Here is a 20,273-nt window from a genome sequence, read left to right as displayed (position 1 = left end):
AAGGGTAAATATAAAAGTAGAGTAATTATTTTTTGCAGTACTGCTTTGGCATATCTTAATTACAATGAGGTTTGGCTACGTATGGAAGATAATGGAACATATCTGAACCATCAGTTTAATGAATGTGATATTTAACTAGAAGAGAAATCTATAAATAATATATTAATACTTTACAAAATCATTCTGTAAAAATTGAAAGTTATGGATCTGTGTAAAAAAAGAAAATCATGTCTATTTTTAATATACACTCCCACCAACTGCCGGCATGAAAGAATAAATTTTGTGAATGATACATTAATGATGCATTTTGACTACAAGGTCATAAAGCCTAGTACATTAGTACATTATTAGAAATGTAACACAGCTGGTAATGTACTATATTATTGTGACATACAATCACTTATTGTATTAGATCTAATGATCTCTTTATCGTGTAGTAAATAATGTCCAACTTCCTGTAAATTGTGTAAAACATCAACAAATACACAAATTTTGAATCCAGATTTCATTGACGGCATCCACCTCCCCTAAAAAGTCCACCGAGCAGAACCAGCTGATCCACTTCCGCAACTTCAACCATAAATTTGTAGCTCCCCATATTTCCCGGGGTCATTTTCAATATCTAGTGTACAAATACGATTAAAAAAGAACCCAAAACAAAACAAATCGACTGGGCCTTTAAATTCAGACGCATTATCATATTCCACTGGACCAAATTCGTCGTAGATAAGTTCTTAAAACAATGTGAATATTGCACGAGTACTCTGCTGTTTGACTGTGTGATTTTGAATGTCAACACAACTTGTATAGTTGTATTAAAAAGTTTATAATTATGATGGTGACGACGACCCGGGCTCGGCGCTCTATTAAGTCTGTCTGTCAGAGAAGGCGGTCCTCGCGGAAGTACTGACGTGTTCACAGAGGATCACTTTCAGGGAGCTCGTACGCGACGGCAATCCCGCAAAGCGTAGGGACACAACGACATCGCCGGGTAAGAGCATCAGTCCGTTCGCAGTCGTAGGCATTTTTTAATCCTAAAAAAGGTACGCACGGGATCTTTGCTGTGTTTCCATATCAAGTCGGAGGTGAACTTTGGCTGATAGTATTGTGAATGAACAACTTCGGTCCTAGAAACATCTCGTCTCTGAATCGATCGCTTTCGCTGTCGTAAAATGCCCAGCCGTAAACGAACTGACGCTTTGCAAGAGTAGACGGTACGTGTAGTTCAAGTGAATGGACCTCGGTGTTTTTTTGACTGGGAAGGTAGAGCCATATGAACTACACTACCCACGTTAACAAGAATGGCAATTAACAGCGGCTCCCCAAATTCATTGTGGGAGTAATAGTCAAAATAATTTGAATTGACCGTTTTTAGGTAATGAAGACATATAAGCAAAATCTGTCTTTTGAAGTGTATGGGATTAACGAAGGTTAATGTGAGACAGTTAACCGAATAGGTGATAAATGCTGTATGATGAGGTGTCAAGACATTCGTCTTTTTTTGGCTACACAAGAAATTGTGCACAACAGGCGAGCAACCCAATTAATCACTAAACCAGCAGGCTGTCCAAAATGCTGAAAAATGTTATGCTATTCCGATACTGCAAAAAATGGCCTTCTGACAGTAAATGCCCGGTGATAGTTAGCTAGATAAGCTAATGTTGTGAGGCAGCTTGATAGACTGTGTCCATATTATTCCTTAAGACCGCAGAATTGGGTTGCCCTTTTGCAGTTCCACTGTCTTTTAGCGTATGGTTTTATGTATGGACGTTTTCTAAAACACGCATAAATGGTTTTTAAAGCCTCTTTAACAGCAGTGTGTAGCACATGGTCTGTTTTGGTTCCTTCTTTCCTCCTTCCCTCCTGGGCTTAACGAAAATTCCCTTCTCTTAAATGTACCGACCAGATATCCAAATTGAGCACCATGAGAAAACGATCAAATTAACATTAAATCGGTAACCAAGTCGTAGAGGACAAAGAGCAGTGAAATGGCCTGATGGTATTGATTCAACACCCCTCTCGCCAATACTGCAGATATTTAAAGATAAAAAGCTTTAGTAGCAAAGGGCCAAAAAATATATATATATATGTCTGAAAGGTAATATTGAATTGAACTGATTTATAGGACCAGTGAAACATTTATTGTGTACAGAGAAGCATAAATGTGGTTTATAAGCCATTTAGTTCTGGTCTAAGTAGTGAAGTTGATGACAGCACGTATTCCAGTTCACACACTTTTGAATATCTCTTAATACAGAGTTTATAATCTGTCATGTAAAGATTTTTCGCAGTAATATTAGTAATGCTTTAGTCGCTATGTGCATGTTGAATATTTAATTGATACATACACACAACATCTCAAGTGTGTAACATTATGCAAATATATGATTTTGCTAATTGCACCAGTGGATATGGAGGTTATCAGGGGTTATATTGAGACCCAAACTGTCCCCCACCCCTGAAGCAGAACTACCAAAGTTGGAAAAAATTACATAAGGGGTCTCCAACTCCGGTCCTGGAGAGCTACTATCCAGTCGGTTTTCAATCCTACCTGGCTTCTGATGAGCCACACCTGTTCTCAGGTAAATACCTGGGCCAGGTGTGGCTCATCAGAAGCCAGGTAGGATTGAAAACCGACTGGATAGTAGCTCTCCAGGACCGGAGTTGGAGACCCCTGAATTACCTGCTTCACCTGTTCATCTTTTATAACGTGTTGCACTTTAGGTTGGTGTGTGGGACCATTGGAAGCTTCTCAAATCCCGTGGTTGGCAGAGTGATTTCATTGCTGGTCTTAACCCCAATTTGTCCAGCGATTGGCTGATCCTGCTTTTTTTTTTATCTGCATCACTTTGGATAAAAGTGTCTTTTTTTATGTGAAATAAAACTGGGTCCGCGGGCAAAGTCATGTTTACGTCTCCCTTACAGAGGTAGGATGTCAGAGGGTGACAGCGTTGGGGAGGCCATTCATGGCAAACCATCAGTCATCGGTCGCTTCTTCACGCGGCTTGGTCAGGTGCGTCCTCCTCGCCTCCATCTAATCCAGGGGTGGCCAGTCTTATCCGCAAAGGGTCGGTGTGTGTGCAGGTTTTTAGGATAACCTGTAGGTCAGCTGTTCAAACCCAGGTGTGAGGACTCTTCAGCCAATCAGTCCTCTAATTAGTGACCTAATTAGGGAGTTGCAGCGAAAGCCCGCATACACACCGGCCCTTTGCGGATAAGATTGGCCACCACTGATCTAATCTGATGGACGGTCCCACTCATTTTAAAAGACGCAAAGATTCTGCCATTTGTCCGTTAGGAGTTTAATATATACTTTGTCTAGGTGACCACATGTAAGCGCACTAAATATGTAACCCTTTTTTTCTCCCCCCACTAGATCTATCAGTCATGGCTTGACAAGTCAACACCCTTCTCCGCAATGCGGTGGATCTTCACCATTCTTTTAATTGTTATTTACATGATCAGAGTGTATTTACTGCAGGTAATGAACATCTGTACTTTTATTTTAAATGTGCAGCTTGTTTTATATTGGATTCCTGATTGCATTTTCCTTCCGAGCACCTCTGTTGGCTGTAAAACAGATGTCAGCCTGATTTTCGTGACATCTGTGTGTAAGAATTTAAATCTGGCAGGCATAGTCTAGGTTCAGTCCCCGCTATTCTGACTTAACCGTATATGGTGTGGAGGCCTTGGGGGTTGGGCTGGGGAGTCTGATAGGTTCTCTTGACTTAACAGCAATACCTGCTGTTGGCTGGGTACGTGGAGGACTGTGGATAGACCTGAGCACAGAGCACTGCCTTCCAAGCATGTTGTGTCTCGATGAAGCCTGCTGCTCATGGAGCAATATGAAGCAGGTGTCTGCTAGGTCTCACCCCTCAGGTGTCTGCATGTGTTGGAATGGAGGTCTACAAGGGGGTAATTGCCCATCTCTGATTGGGCAGAGGGGTTTAAATTTGATGCATTAGGTAAACTATGGGTTATGTTACACAGGTTTTCTTTCATGTGTAGGGATGGTACATAGTCACCTATGCTCTTGGGATCTACCATCTCAACTTGTTTATCGCTTTCCTGTCGCCAAAAGTGGACCCATCCCTCCTGGAGGACACAGGCAAGTTACACTGCTTGGTAGCCAATTCAAAGGGATAATTGTTCAGTACTTATTCCACACTTTTTTTTGTTTATATGTGATGGATAAATGAAAATGCATGCTGATCAGCGTTCCTGAAGCGTTTAGGAGCTATTGAAATATAGTCAAATTATTAAAATTTGTTCCATTAGGTCTCCCCGAGGTACAGTGTTCTCAACGCCTCTATTCAGAAAGTTCATGAAAATCATTCCAGTTGAGTCTTTGTCTCCTGAGATGTCTTGGTTTTTATGTTTATGTTGCGGCTTTGTGTTGTGTTTCCTGTAGACGAAGGACCGGAGTTGCCCACAAAGCAAAATGAAGAGTTTCGGCCATTCATCAGAAGGCTGCCCGAATTCAAATTCTGGTGAGCCACCTCCATATCACACACGCCCTACAGCCTCTCATTGGCCATGATATTAATTAGTCTTGATCTGGTTTGAAACTAAACTGTTGAATAGGGCTGGCACAATCAATTACAATAATAATCAAGTATTAAAATACACATATCCAATGGGAAAAATAGGTTTAGGGGAATGTGACTCCAAAACTTACCAACTTACGCCAACTGAAATGAATTAAATAAAAATAGTGATACCACTGACCAATAATGCATTTACATGTATTTTGAATAAGAAAAAATAGTAGCATATCGTCTGGCAGACCAAAGCTTTGAGGCAGCAAGACATAAGGCAGCTTGCTTTAGGGAGAAAGAATGTCCTTTTATTAAACCCTTCAAAGGACTAACACAGGCACCAAACAAATGCCAAACAGCACATAACAGGGAAACACAGGGAAGTCTGACACCGGACGATAAAGCACATGGTGAGTAGTTTACTCAATAACTAGAGGCATGAGAGTTTTGGACAGGGTTCACTCAAGACACAGGCAAGGGCACATTCAACATTCGAGAACATAAGTCTATTCAGGGCTTCAACATAACATAACATAAGCCTATTCAGGGCTTCAACAACTGAACGTACCTAACTCGTTAACTTGTCGATTGCTGAGAGTCAAGAGTAGTGATGACCAAAACGATGTTTCTTGAACCATTTGCTATATTCTTTGACCCCACTAGATAGTGCTCTTGGTTTACTTTGTGGCATCCTTTGAACCCTTTTTTTGAACAGAGAGCACCATCCAGTGGGGTTTGAAAATACAGTAGCCAGGAGTAGTGATCCACGGCCACCATGTGGCCAGGTTTGCACACAACACAAATGCAATGGATTGTGGTATGTGGAGGGGCACTGAAAGTAACATGGCTTTAGTTAGTCTACGAAAGGCAAATGTAAGTGAATTAAAAACGTTGCTATGCTTTTAATATGATTATTTGTCAAATATTTTTAGATTTTTAGGATCTAAGACTTTGACCCGTGCAATGCGTGAATGTACAAAATGTTTGATTATTTTAGATTTGAAAACCGATTTGACAGAGTCACCGAAAAGAACAGGTTCACGATTCATTTACGAATGCGACATCACTATCGTTCACTTGGATAGCTGTTTTTGCGTGCAAGTACTGTTTCTCCCTAAGGCCATGTCTGTCACGTTGTAGTTCGCATAGCGTTTTTCTCTCTGACTGAAAATACATGCAATTACAAATGCAATTCTGCATTGTGTTGGACTTGGGTACTAATATATCAATCACGTTAGAACGAATTTGCAGTGTGATAATATGTGTTGTAGCAAGATTGACTGTATATGCAATTGATGTGAGGCAGGAACCAAATCTGGGTGGGGCACAGAGTCCTACACCGGGTCGGGTACCCGCAGATAGTTGCTGAAACAGGCGGATTTTAATGTTCTGGAGTTTTACGGGCGGGTAATTCATTACACACGGGCGGGTAGCAGGTCAATCAAAACAGTATTGTAGCCTGCAAAAATAACATATAAGTGAAAATATCTATGTATTAGACTATCATGTACAAATTGTCATCATCACAGTGTGTTCAATATGTCGGGGGTACCTTATGGTGCTTTCAATTATTTCTCTCCAAGTCGGAACTCGGATGAAAACGTCACAAAACGTCACTTCCCGTTGGAAACACGCCTTTTTTATGACGTTGATGTCGGACAAGAAATGTTGTCCGAGTTGCCCCTGTGATGTAATTTCAACATGGCGGCTCAACAGTAATTCTATTTTATAAATCTTTAAAAATGTTTATTTTGTTAAATGTATTAATAGTTATAAATGTAAATGCACGTGTTCAGTTTAGGGAATACCATATCATGACCGTAAACAGTATCCTATCATGCAATATCAGATTTTTACCAGACTTGTTAGTGTCTTTGGTTTGTTTGTAGTTTGTTTGCCTCTCGAAAAAAGAATATTGCTATGAATGTGCTAAAATATTTTATAAAGCTTTTAATGTGGTTTGACTAGTTCATGTTTCTTGTTTGTTTGTCTCTCGGAAAAAATAATCTCACTCCAAATCTGCTAAAATATAAAGCAACAACACACAGCAGCGTGTTCATGGAGGCAGCCATGTTTGTTCCGAGATGTGGTAGCTCGAACGGGAGATTGTCGGATGTGATGTCACTCAACTCGGAATTTCCGAGTTCCGAGAGAGAAACAAACACACCATTAGATAACCACCTCACACATTCACATACACGTCTGAATCCTTGCTGAAGCGTGTTGTCGTGTTCTTCTGTATTATTATTCTCTTTCACACTAGTCACAGTATGGATAGCTTAGATCTATCTGATTTGATTTTGTGTTAAACGGACTTTTTCGTTTCAATTCGAAATTCGTGTAGGCCTAGCGCTTGTCACGTTGAGAGGTGCATAGAAAAAATAGTGTGTAATTTATCATCGGGTACGGGCGGGTAACGGGCGGAATGTTAACGGGCCCGGGCGGGTGCGGATTTAACTTTGAAATAATCACGGGTGCGGGCGGGTGCAGGTCTCCAGAAGTGGACCCGTGCAGGACTCTGCTGGGGCACCATCCGGTTGCTGGGTGCACACTCACTCATGCGGGTAGAACATGCAAACCCCACACACAAAGGGGCAGTGTGTAGTGACAACGCTGCGCACTGCGCCACCTGCAGCTCTCGGCCTGCATGATATGTTATGCACATGCAATTCTCACATCAGAAGAACCGTGATAGCTGGGTTAAGACAATAAGCACAATATGTTACACTAAAATATTTTTACCCTGTCGTAGGAAAACTTGATGTTTCCTTTTCAAGATTATCTAGTATATGTTAAAACTATTAGGACTATATAAAACTATTTATCGCCACTGCTTTTGCATGAGCTCTGTATGCGCTCTTCAATGCATATTGTGTGTGTATGTATGTATGTAATATGCATTATATATAATGTGTGTGTATGTATACACGGCATGGTAGAAATTTGGTTAATTATGGCAAGGTATGTTAGAAGAAGCATGTTAGCAATGTGTTCTAAGCAGGAATTGACATAACTGGTATGCAAGTAGGCATGAGCATAAAGGGATTAATGTGATGGTATTTTCTTGTCATAACAGTGTAAATGTGCATTAAATAAGTATCTTGCTCCATTTTGCACTGCCCATTCCACACCAGATTGGTTTAGCAACATGTCAGAGTTCATTTAAATGAGCCCAGAGTGAAAACGCCTTGTGAATTCACTTCCCTACCAGAAGCAAATTTTTTGCCATTTGCCTCGAGCAGATAGAATAGAACTGAATGGGAGGCAAATATGTTTTCACTCTAGTGTGAGTATACCTTAAGTCACACCACATCCGTCTTCCTACCGCAATTTAGTTTTATTATAGGGATCATTATATATGCAAAATTGATCATTAAATAGCTTCACATATCCTAGAAAGACTAAGGAAAACGTACACATGGACCTATAATGTCAGATCCTGGTCAAGATTACACAGAAGAACATGCAAACTCCAGACGCACAGAGCAGAGCTGAAAATTGAACCCCTAGCTACAGGGCTGCTTAACGAAGTTTTCCCTATTCCATATTTCATAAATAATTCTCAGACTTGTTGTATTTTCCCAACAAGTTTACTGCTGTCCTCAGCTAAGAAATCTTAGGCTGTATAAAACAGCTTAACATCCATTTGTTGAGTTTTACACATTTGCCAGTAACCTACATCAAATCAGTTGCATAGCCCAGTTCCTGCTCGATTGCAGTGGGTGTCTGGTAGGTTTGTAAACGCTGAGTCATTCTTGTTTAGGTTGCTCTGACTGGTATTAGTGCTGGTGGTTAGTGGGAAAACATCATAAGGCGTAATGGGATGGTCTTCATGTAAATATTGCATGGGAATGATGGCTTAGCAGGCTTGATACATAGATTGCAAATTTCCCTTGTTTTTCTACAAATGGCTGCTGTTGTATCGGTCCTATGTTTTGCAATGCAGCATGTTTTTTTGTTGTTAACTTGTGGCCAGTTCTCAAGCACCGTCCTTCGGTGTAAAACATCATTCTGCTCTTCCTGTTCACAGGTACTCTGCCACAAAAGGGGTCGTCATTGCGATGGTTTGCACCTTCTTTGATGCTTTCAACGTCCCGGTGTTTTGGCCAATTCTCGTCATATACTTCATCATGCTCTTCTGCATCACCATGAAGAGACAGATCAAGGTGACCAAACTTGAGCTTGTCTGCACCAACCCTTAAAATGTGCTGGGGAGAATTTTGAGTCATTAGAAGTGTTTTTTTTTTTTTCTTTTTAATCTTGTTTTGTTTCAATGTATATCTTTTTTTTCTTCTTGTTTTTCTACAGCATATGATCAAGTACAGATATTTACCCCTCACACATGGCAAGAGGACCTACAGAGGCAAGGAGGACACAGGGAAAACTTTTGCTAGTTAAAACTTTTCCATCTAAAACGAAAGTAATCATTTAAAATATGTTATGGGTATGGGAGGGAATTTGGCGGGGTGGGTGGGTGTCTTGATAGTGTTAACTGATAGATGGGGTGGGGGTAGATTTTGTAAACAAATTATGCCTTTGATACAAACAGTTTCCTTCTTGGAGCTGGATGGGGAGCAGCTGGAAAGCTTTATATTCCAGCAGAGAAATGCACAGCTTTCCTCACTGTGCAGGCTAGCTGTGAATGGTTTTGGGGGTTCAGTGCCGGCGGCGTAGGAGCATCTTAGGTCTGGCTGCAGGCAAGCACTTCAGATCCACAGCCTTTTCAGAAGCTGACTTGGAAATCCAGCCCGCCAGCGATCTTGGTCCAGTTGTCGCTCACATATTTGCCTAACTGCCTGTAAACATTTCCCCCTCATTTTGTGGATCTTCTGTGAGTGTTTCGGCAAAGTTTTGAATCCGTTAGTATTATCTCTTTCTCCACGGTTTTAATGTAACAGTCTCCATCATCTCCAGCGCACATCCCTGCACACAGACGCAAAAAAGCATCGCAGTTGTTCTGGATCCTCAACTAAACCATAGGACGCTTCCCTTGCTTCAGCTCGATGCTGTGTTTTCTCCTTCAATAGTGTCAAGCTATGTTGACGCTTTCAGCTGTAAGAAAGCTGTACAAAGTCAGTTTGCACTGCAGATTTGAATTTAAATGCTTTGGGGAAAAGTTAAATCGCACTGTTGTCTTGCAAATGAACACATTTTATTTGTATCACTGTTATTTTAAAATCAAACCGTTCTCCCTGATCAGTATAAATACATTCCTTAATTCAGTTTTGTATCTTGTTGGCTTTTTAATTCTGACCATGAGTGAAATGCGCGGCTTTTCATGAAGTTTTGTGTGTGTTACGTCGTTGATCACCCTTTAATCTCAAGCAGTATCATCTGATCATTCCAAACGCCTTTTTCTCTTTTCCTTTGCAGAAGACACGTAAGAAAACTTGGGAGCTTTTAATGACTGAAAAGAGTTGTAAACTACTCCTGATTTTTTAATTTTTGGCCTTTTTCATTTCGCCGGAGCTTTCGTGATAAAACTAAAGATCTTTGGTGGTTTTTTTTTTTTTGTTTTTTTTTCTTTCCTGAATTTGAGATGCCTGGAATCCTGGTCACTGGATTGCGTTGATGACTTCTTAATTTTAAGTGTTACATAATTTGATAGGCTAAAAAATTACCATAAAAGTACCCCATGCTCAAATGTTGATTTTTATTTTTTCCCATCCATTTAAAAAGGAAAAAGCGTATATGCTGTAGACATTAAGATACTCATCACATGGAGGAAACGACATGATGCAGTTCTACTTGTAATACTGCAGAACACGAAAAGATTATTTTAATAATTGTGTAATATTCATTCCAAATCTTAATCTTATATGTTGTTCATTATGTCAGATAAGTATTGGATATCAACGCTAATTTCAGAACTTAAGGCTGAGCAGTGAAAATAAAACCGATTTCACTATCTCTGTGCGCAGTGTTACGTCTCCATACTTTTCTAATATGGAAAACTAAGATTTGCAAATGAAGAATTTGCAAGAGGAAATGGTATTAAATGTGGCATGAAAAGCACCTCCCTGGTAAATCTAAAATCCTAATCCAGCACTTTGCCTAAACCACAGATTTACAATGTGTCTCTTACAGTTTTTTCTCGAGTGCTTTGTCACATTTCTCAAACGGCAAGCGGAGTCCCCACACCATAATGTCACTTCTGCATAGTGGAGCGTCATCTCTCATTGTTTCACACAAATTTCCAAAAGTTTCAGCAGGCCTACGTGTGTGCAGACGATCCTGGACAATTGTCATCATTTGGCACGATTTTCAGTTGCTTTAGTCTTGGTCAAAATGCAGTATGTAGTTTTCCCATTGTAATAATTTCGCACCCAAAACTGTGATCATTGTATCAGCTACCGCATGCAAAATGGGTCACCAAACTTTTAAAAGGTTATTCCGTAATTTTGCAGTGATGTAGCACTGTTGCATTTTTGGTTCTCATAGCACATGATTTTGTTGTCATTTTGTTCCTGTATTGCCATTTTGATGTTTTTGTGTTTATACAGTCCTGTGTGACGTTTGTGTTGTTGTACTGTCTTGCAATCTGAAGAAAAATGGTGTGCAAGTGCTTTCTTTGACAATGGACTTAACGTGGCTGAGCCCCGTATTACAGTATGAAAACTGGTGTTTGACATGAGTAAGTATCTGTTTGCTAAAGAATCATCGGCCGTTGACAACGAGAAAGTGGGAACCGGCTTTCATTCAGAATTGTGGAGCTCAGGAACATATACTGCCATTTTGACAATATATCTAAGAGTTTTAGCTGTCATTGTTAAAACAATACTGATTGTACTTTTTTATTTTGGTGGCACTGACCAATTCATTGGTGGAATTAATTGTTTTTCAGACATGCTTTTGAGTTAATTGTTTTGGGGGAGTTATAGGTTTCTACAGCTAAACCATAGTGTGCTATATGCATAAACTGTTTTGAGAAATGCTCTTATCTTGAGAATGTTAAGTATGTTTCATGAAATGTGCCAAAGCAATGGAGAAAAACAGTATGGTAGTGACTCTACGTGATTACTCCACCCTCTCCTTGCTCTGATTTTCCGCTACCTCATTGTTAATTAGGTAGGCCTAATTATGGGATTGCCTATGTGATATTTGTTAGTAATATGACAAGCGCGTAATTCAGGCATAAGGACAATATAAGATAAATCTTACTGATCCTAGGGGGTACCGTTCTTGTGCATATACCAGGGGAGTTTCTAGCTATTGAAAAGATCAGGGCTTAAGTCAAATTTACCTGGTGTTTTTTTTTATTATTTAAGGAAGATTGGCATCGAGGCTAAAATATTCGGGGCTATAGATAGTCCTAAGTGATCAGATGACGTGTACACAGAGAGCAGCATGCGTACATATTGCGTACATATAATGTGAAACGGACAAAGTATACAGAGATGTAGGACGTCTGTCAACATAATGTCCCTCCCTCACGTCCTTCTAGCACATTTGAGCTCTCCATTCATCTTTTATAACCGTTTAGCTAATAGAGTCATTGTGAGCCTGGAGACACCCACCAGGATGCACGTGAAATGCAGGGCTTACCCTCACACACTATGGGCATAAATTCAGATCAATATTTCCTGAGCTGCATTCTCTGGCCTATCAAAGAGTTTGACGTGTGGTTTAGGTTGGACGGGGTAAGGAACGCTTCATTGGAGCGGAACTATACATCAGCATAAATGCAAACGAGTAGGACGGATGTGAAGAGCTTCAGTGAACGATTCCCAGTTTAGGTAAGATGCGGATCCAGAAAGTCAGCTTGTCTTTCTTGGCTGGCGCCTGTGCGACCATGTCCATGACTGCGTGGTTCAGGTTAGGTATTTCGTTGCTTTGCTGGAGCTGCTCAGTGGCAGGCGGTGGTTGTCCTTTGCCCGATTTTAATTTGGCGGGTAACTACCTTTTGGGGGGTCTCTTTGCAGTTCATGAAGTCAACACTGCAATTGACATGCGAAACAGGTTACCGGCGCCTTTGCAGTGCAACAGGTGAGCAGTTGTACTTGTTTAAATGAGTAAGTAGCCTTAAAATGTAGACTGTATAAATAATGATTTTGTTAATGTTTTTCCTTTGGCTTACTCAGCCAGCCCCTGGAGGATGGGCTCCCCCTTTGAGTCTGGGTCCTCCCAAGGTTTCTTCCCATTAGGGTGATTTTCCTTGCCACTGTCACATCTGGCTTGCGCACTGGGGGCTTTGGGCAGGGATAATGTAAAGTGAATAGGCACTATCCTACAAATAAACCCAAACTGAATACATTATGTAAAAGGCTTATATATCTTTTCGTTTGTTTAAAAAAAATCTAGTTTTGTTTCGGTTGTGGTGGTTTGCTACTATCAAATTATCATTTTAAGTCGGAATTTTAATATTAATTTTGCATCAATAAAACCATGACAGGCGCTGCATAGTAGAAGCAACGGCAGTGTGCTTGTTTGAATACATTTACCCAGAAAAATAACGTCTAAACACACTTTAAATATCTGATTTTTGGGTGAGTTGTCATTGTCAAATTTTATAACTTGTCAATGTATTTAATAAATAGCACTTTTTATTAATATATTTTGAAGTTTGCCATGCCATTCTGAGTGTATCATTGTACCCATTATAAGCCTATATACATTTTGTTTTTTATTCTTTAATTTTGGCGTTGATGAACGCATATGGGAAATGTGTGATTTTAACAAAAATATTTTTATTCCATATTTTACAACAGTAATTTAAATTGTAGGTTATTTCAATTTAAACAATTTCAGATTTGCATCTAAAACTAGTATCTAGAAAGGCCTGTAACGCTGGTAAGCAGAGATGGGCACTCGAGTTGGCGACACCTATGTATTAGTCGCATATAAACACACTTAAATATAAACTATCAATCAACTTCTGAATTGACTTCACACTTGACGTGAACTTCCGGATAAAGACTCGTGAACATTAAGAGTGTTTCATAGTCTAAAGAGGAGCTGAAGATTTTTGCAGGAGCAAGGTCTTGCTTTTCATAAATCCTCACTGATCTTGAAACTAGTCCCTCCAGGATTTAAAATGTGTGATTCTGTGATCTCAGACATTAATGCAAAATTATGAAAACTCCGAAATAGGCCCTTCATAGAGAAAAGATGATGTTCGTGTATTGATTGCGCCAGAGTTTGGAATAACATGGCCTTATCTAAGGGGATATGAACCAGAATTTATTAATATGACACGGAGCAGAGACTTGGACAAAAATATAGTGACAGGACGAGAACCAACAGCAGACCTAAAGTGACGCTGTGCACCATGAACAACATAATAGATTACTGGCGCAGATTTTGTTTACCGCTAATGTTGAATTAAGAGAATATTTTAACTGGAACGCAGGTTGGCCAAATTCATTGTTAAAAATTTGCTTATAATGTATTGTAATGCATCCGATCATGTTTTCATTGCTAAAGGAAATATAGATTTAAGCATATTGGGATTAGGTTTTAATTAGCATGAAAGTAAAAAAAATCGCCATTTAACGTAGAAAAAAAATGTTCTAGAGTTCCATTTATAAAACTAGAATTTCATTTTAGATAAAGCATTTTTTGGTTGTTTGTATTAAGGAAGTCAGCAAAGTACTCATTGTCTTTTCTATGTTTTATGTTCATGCTTTAAGCTTAAATCTGTACACTGCACTCGATACAATTCTCAAAAAAAAAAAAAGCTCTTGGAATATATATTAAGTTGGTAGCAGAGATTTTTGACTCAGACTCTATTTCAAAGACTTTAAACTTCAGCCCAGTTAGATTTCATTGGGATGGCTGTTAGGGAAAAGCTCCACACAAAAATAATGTAACTTCGTATCGGCTTTATATTCAGGCCTGTCCCTCAGAGACTTTGGACTTGAATTGGGCCTTAACTCCACTTAAAAGTGAAACATAAATGACATGTTTAATATATATTAAATGGAAAAAAACCTTCTGGCTTTTTTTCGGATAATGTTACTGTTTACATTTGACTGTGAGGTAAACAGTGCTACAGCACCTTTTTCAGCTAAATATCTTGCTAGACTGTATAAATTCATCCATCCATCCATCTTCTGTAACTGCTTATCCTAATCAGGGCCACAGGGAGTCCAGAACCTATAGGCACAAGGCAGGGAACAAAGATGGGGCACCAGCCCATTGCAGACTATATAAGTTATTATTCATAAGTAACCAACATAGGCCTAATGAAATGCGTCCATAGGAAACTGGAGAAAATGCATTAGTAATGATAATTAGATAATTAAGTATCATTTAAACAAACTGTAATCTCTATCTCTTCTGCAGATTCGACTTTGTCCCATCAGGGTACCAGCAGATGCAGGTGTTTCGTTTTGCCGTGGAGGAGATCAACAATTCCAGTGTCCTGCTGCCCGGCATCAAACTGGGCTATGAGATCTTCGACTACTGCTCCGATGCCCTCAATTTCAGGGCCGCCCTCGACTTCTTGTCCTCAAACGGCTCGATTTCCCTCAACACTAATTTGCACAAAGTGATATCTGTAACCGGCCCTTCTGGAAGCACAAAAACACTAATTCTCGCACCTCTCTTTATGTCTAACCTCATTCCCATGGTAAACTAAAGTTTATCACCGTACACTACAGTCTCACATCTTCCATCAATTATAAAGCTAAGTAACGTCACTAAGTAATTCTGTTTCTTCCATTTTGCAGGTTAATCCCTCAGCTTCAAGTGTACAACTGAGTAATAAAAATCTCTACCCTTCATTTTTCCGGACTGTTCCAAGTGATTTTTACCAAGTGAGGGCAATTGTGCGCATCCTGCAGCAATTTCAGTGGAACTGGGTCGCGTTTTTTGGAAGCGAAGATGATTATTCCCAAGATGCTTTAACTGTATTCCAGAATCAGATCCCATTGGCTAATATTTGTTTGGCTTACAAAGGGATTCTCTCCACTGACACCTCCACGTACAGCAAAATGTTTGAAACGATAAACAGCTTGAATATCAGCGTGGTCGTGGTGTTTGCTACCATTGAGTTTGTAAGACCGTTCATCCAGGTCGCCATAAATAATAATGTGCAGAAGATATGGATCGCCAGTGAAACATGGTCTCTGAACCAGGACCTTATTACAGATAATGGGGCCAAAACCCTTGGTGTTATTTTGGGTGTTTCCATCCCAGAATATGGACCGCTGTCTGGATTTAACAATTTCATCTACAGGACAATGGATCGATTGCCAAATGCAACTTGCTCCAATGTGAAGTCGTGCAATCAAGCCTGCCAAGAATGTCTTACCACAGATCCAAAAGTTATCCTTGATCAAGACCCATCGTACAATTTCCCCATTTACTCGGCTGTTTACGCCATAGCCAATGCACTCCACGTGGTTCTTCAATGTGGAACTACTTCTTGCAATGTCTCAACGCCCGTGTATCCTCATACAGTAAGCTTTTAATCTTGCTCTGAAGTGAATGCATGATTGATAGATGCTGTTATCAGCACACAGGTGTTAAAGCCAGCTTTATGCTCCTTGAGTGGGGGAGACATGGCATCCTGTCAAACTTTTCACTCTCTTTTTTTAATATATCCTGGGATCAATGCATCATATTGTTATAAATGATATATCACATGTTGCCACAAAACAGAAACACAACCAATTCAAGTTTCATGTTTTCACTTAAAAAAAAGCCCAGATACAACACCTGCAAAGTCCTTCCAAACAACCTTTCAAACAAAACATTTCAAACATTTAGATAAAACTATCACACACTGCATGCATTTTATTCTGTAGACCTACCTGACTAATATGACTCGTCAGCAGAAATGCGGTTCTGGCCCACATAAATTGTATGGCCTGGGGTGCATTCTTCATCGGCCACTGGACCTGAGGCCAGCATAGGAAACCTAGGCGGCTGCCTAGGGCCCGATCGGCAGCAGAGGGGCCAGACTAGCAAAAAGCCCTCGCCCCCAATCATTGAATTCTTTTAGGCCCCCAATCAAATCAATCATCTCATTTGACGAAGGGTTGTCTAAAGTCGTTTTCTTCATTTATTTAGATTTCGACTCACTCCCTTTCTTTTGGAACAGATTTTCTTGTTAAGCCTTCAAGCTCTCACTGGTGTGTCAGTGAAAATGGCAGTTTTCTTCATATTCTTTGTTGGGTAGCTATTTTTCTGAGACTGGTTTTTGGGTATGGCTAAGTAACTGGGGGAGTTGGTGTGTGGTTAGAGTTGGCATTCTTGGGCAAGGGTGAGGTAGTGTGACTACTTGTCCTAAAATCAATTGTGCCCCAGCAAAATCTCATGTTCAGCTTAGCAACGCCCCTGGGACTCTCCCACCCCAGTGTAACCCCATGTGGTCATAGCACCTCCACAAAGGTTTTGGGAAATGCAGCCCTGGACAGGTCAGGTGTGGAATTCCCAAAGAACACCTGAGCTAAACAAATAGATCCGGGCTCGTTCACATTTGTTCAGGACTTCCAGGCTAGTGATGCATCTGATATTGATTGTGGCCTAATAACTTCATCTGGAATGATATTGACCTAGAAGGTTCTGCCTTTACTTCAGGTCACCAAAATGCTGAGGCAGGTCAGCTTCACTCTCTTCAACAAAACCATGAAGTTTGATAAGCATGGCAACCCACCGGCCCGCTACAACCTCGTATCCTGGGATTGGAGCTCCCGCCAGCACACCGTCATCGGCTCTTATGAATGGGAGCAGAGGGAATACTTCAGTGTTGATGCACGGCTCATTCATTGGAAGAATAATGGAACTGTAAGTGTCCGTAACAAATGCCTTTCCAGTACCTGGGAGCTACAGAGAGTCTTTTTGTGTTTGTAATTGTAATCTCCATTATCTTTGTAGAATGCATTGTTATCAGGTGATAGAAGAGCACCTTAACTCTGAAAACATTATTTGGAATAACTGGATCTGACCAAGCCTTTGGGTTGTGGTTCCTGGATGCATTGTGTACTAGAATCCTGACTTATCTCACCATATACTCCCTCTACAATTACTTGCCTTGTCTGTGTTGGGTGGTCCTCACAGTAATGCTTCTCTTCTTGATTATAGAGAGGTTCTGATGGGCTGCAGTCTGGTCAGATAAATCAATATAGGCTATGATCCCTCAGCTGTGATCCAGAATACAGTCATGCTGTACAAATGATCACAGAGTTTGTAGGAAGTAGTGTTATTCTTTGTAGAAAAAAAATCTGAAAATATTTAATTTGAGGTAACCGATGATCAGATAAAAAGTTTTAGACATAGAAATGACATATGTTGAAATATGAAATATGTTGCCATAAAATTTGCATTTCTTTAAGATATTTACACAAAAACTGTTTCTCCTAACTTATGGGTTACATATTTATACGCTTGGGTGCTGAAGCAGTATCTTGTTTGACAGCACAACAATAACTTTTTCACCAAGCTTAGTCCCCACAGATTAATCATTTGTGTACACCCAATGAAGCTGCAGTACATCATAGTGACCAGCAGAGGGCAATTGCAGGCCCCTGTGCTAAGGTGTTCACAGGATTGTAAACCGGGATACAGCAGAGTGAAGTCAAGTTTCAACAACTGCTGTTTTGACTGCAAGATCTGTGGAAATGGAACATACATCAACTACACAGGTGACAGTTTGGCTTCAGCCCTGCCCATTTCCCACATTAAGCCACTGCCTACTGGCTCCCCCTAAACTGTGACCCTTTCCCAACAGTGGATCCCTACACCTGTGTGGCATGTGAGAAGGATGAGTGGTCTGAAGACGGCAGTGTCCTGTGCCAGAAGCGCTCCCCGGAATACCTGCAAGGCGATGACTTTGTATCTGCAGGGATCACGCTGTCGGCCTCCTTGATGGTACTCAGTTCAGCAGCGATTGTGGGTCTATTTGCCTACCATCAGAACACGCCCATCGTGCGCTCAGCCGGGGGAAAGATGTGCTTCTTCCTGCTTACCTGCCTGGGCCTGTCCTCCATCAGCGTTTTCTTCTTCATTGGTCGGCCGGGACCCCATCACTGCATCTTGCGCAATTCCGTCTTTGCCGTCTGCTACACGGCCTGCCTCTCGTGCCTCGCCGTTCGCTCATTCCAGATTTTCTGCGTCTTTAAGATGGCGACCAACCTGCCCAAGTCCTACGAGTATTGGGTCAAGGACAATGGCCAGTGGGTCATCATCGCCACGTGCGTCGTGGTGCAGCTGTTCCTCTGTGTCATGTGGGTGACCATCAGTGGCCCCAGTCCCATCGATATCACGGTGCAGAAGGTGATTATCTTCGACTGCACACTGGGAAACGCTGCCATTTTCTACCTGATCATCATGTTCATGGGCTTCCTTAGCGTTATCTGCTTCACCTTTGCGTACCTGGGCACCGACCTGCCGAAAAACTACAATGAGGGCAAGTGCATCACCTTCAGTCTGATCGTCTTCTACATATCGTGGGCCATCTTCCTGACTGTGCACCTAGCTGCCAGAGAGAGCAACACGGCCGCCGTCAACGCCATTTCCATCCTCTGTAGTCTCTACGGCGTGCTCTATGGCTACTTTTTCCCCAAGTGCTACATCATCCTGTTCAAGCCGGACCACAATACTGCAGCCTACTTTCAAACTTCCATCCAGAGTTACACCCTTCAGTCCAGCAGCACTTAAAACCTCACCCGGAAAACTTCTGTCCGTCAGATAGGTCTGTCATTTCTGAATGTTACATTTGAATTTAGTGCTGTGATGTTGCATTTTAATTTACCTCTGTGATATCCATGAAAGTCTGCTATGCGTGTTCATTTAATACAAACGCTCTCTTTAATGAATATGATTTAATATTTTAATTTAAATTTTAATTTCCGCCGCCTGTCTTCCGTTTGCCTATAAAGCCTAGACTATCTGTTTTAAACGCAGTCTATCCTGATAATTTACGTGTGTATTATTTTTTTTTTACCACACAGTGGCGCTACGAGCAAGCGCGCAAATAAATAGTTCTGTCTTCTGTACTATTCCCATAATATTATGTAACCTATATACACACTGATATATTAAAATCAAGCTGTGCAATACTTTTAGTGTTTAATTTAACGAATTCATTTAATAAAACTTAGTTACATAGAAACACCAGTCAAACTTTCAAGACATGTTTGTTTGTAATACAGGCTTTTCATCTGGGTTTGGTAATTATTATTTTAATAACTGCTAAATTTATGACTTTAGCGGCAACGAGGATAAAAGAAGCTATCTGCGGTGGAAACGTGCCGACACCACACGCTGGGTTGGGGGCTGGGAGCTGGGGGGCAGGCGGGCGGGGCAGTAAGGAGAAGAAGCTGCACCCCTCCGCCTCACTGCTGGAAGCGGAAAAGTCCAACCTTGTGAGGCGTTGAAATCTGAAATGCTAAATTGGCCTTCTGTGGGGCCATTGAATCTGCAGCCACGGTGCGTTTCTCTACTGAAGTACCATGACAGTGGCAACTAATTGTTTCAATGGTGCCACTAAGTAAGTTTAACCGGGTGACTCGACAGCACGACGCTGAGTGCAACAAATTGAGATTTCATAGCAATTCTGTTCGAAATGTCTTGCATAATACAAACCACACACGTCGACTTTTTCTTGGCACTGCAGCCAAACTAATGTTCAACGGGGAAACTATCAACTACAGAAGTTCACTTGCAATTATCAAGGCAGATGCGTGCGAAATTTAGTTTCCTTGATTAATTAAAGTGTTAGCTCACTCTTATTTTGTGGGAGCAGACTGTCGTTGGTTGTGCCTGCAGTAAATTAATGATTTAAATTAC

The 20,273-nt window shown here is 40.8% G+C and overlaps 2 protein-coding genes across 4 annotated transcripts; both read left to right on the top strand.

Moving 5' to 3' along the window:
* The first annotated feature begins 868 nt into the window (after positions 1 to 868).
* Positions 869 to 10,446, top strand: LOC111857103 (protein RER1). 3 transcript variants are annotated; one of them, XM_023837624.2, is made up of 8 exons: positions 869 to 991; positions 2,926 to 3,013; positions 3,377 to 3,481; positions 4,009 to 4,108; positions 4,412 to 4,490; positions 8,569 to 8,704; positions 8,847 to 8,901; positions 9,912 to 10,446. In XM_023837624.2, exons 2-8 carry the CDS (start codon positions 2,933 to 2,935, stop codon positions 9,920 to 9,922), a joined length of 567 nt encoding a protein of 188 aa, XP_023693392.1. In that variant the 5' UTR covers positions 869 to 991; positions 2,926 to 2,932; the 3' UTR covers positions 9,923 to 10,446. The 3 variants fall into 3 exon arrangements, with proteins under 3 accessions (XP_023693392.1, XP_023693389.1, XP_023693391.1); XM_023837621.2 differs by having other exon boundaries at positions 8,847 to 8,958; XM_023837623.2 differs by having other exon boundaries at positions 874 to 1,043; positions 8,847 to 8,958.
* Positions 10,447 to 10,578: 132 nt separating this feature from the next.
* LOC111857102 (taste receptor type 1 member 1-like) lies at positions 10,579 to 19,528 on the top strand. Its single transcript, XM_023837619.2, has 6 exons — positions 10,579 to 12,524; positions 14,823 to 15,108; positions 15,209 to 15,940; positions 17,064 to 17,270; positions 18,007 to 18,127; positions 18,214 to 19,528. The coding sequence occupies exons 1-6, from the start codon at positions 12,280 to 12,282 to the stop codon at positions 19,140 to 19,142; spliced, it is 2,520 nt and encodes an 839-aa protein (XP_023693387.1). The 5' UTR covers positions 10,579 to 12,279; the 3' UTR covers positions 19,143 to 19,528.
* Positions 19,529 to 20,273: the final 745 nt, after the last annotated feature.

The sequence above is a fragment of the Paramormyrops kingsleyae genome, chromosome 8, assembly GCF_048594095.1.
Source record: "Paramormyrops kingsleyae isolate MSU_618 chromosome 8, PKINGS_0.4, whole genome shotgun sequence".
Classification (NCBI taxonomy): Eukaryota; Metazoa; Chordata; class Actinopteri; order Osteoglossiformes; family Mormyridae; genus Paramormyrops; species Paramormyrops kingsleyae.
Note: the sequence above shows the minus strand (reverse complement) of the source record. Positions and strands in the feature narration are given on the sequence as shown.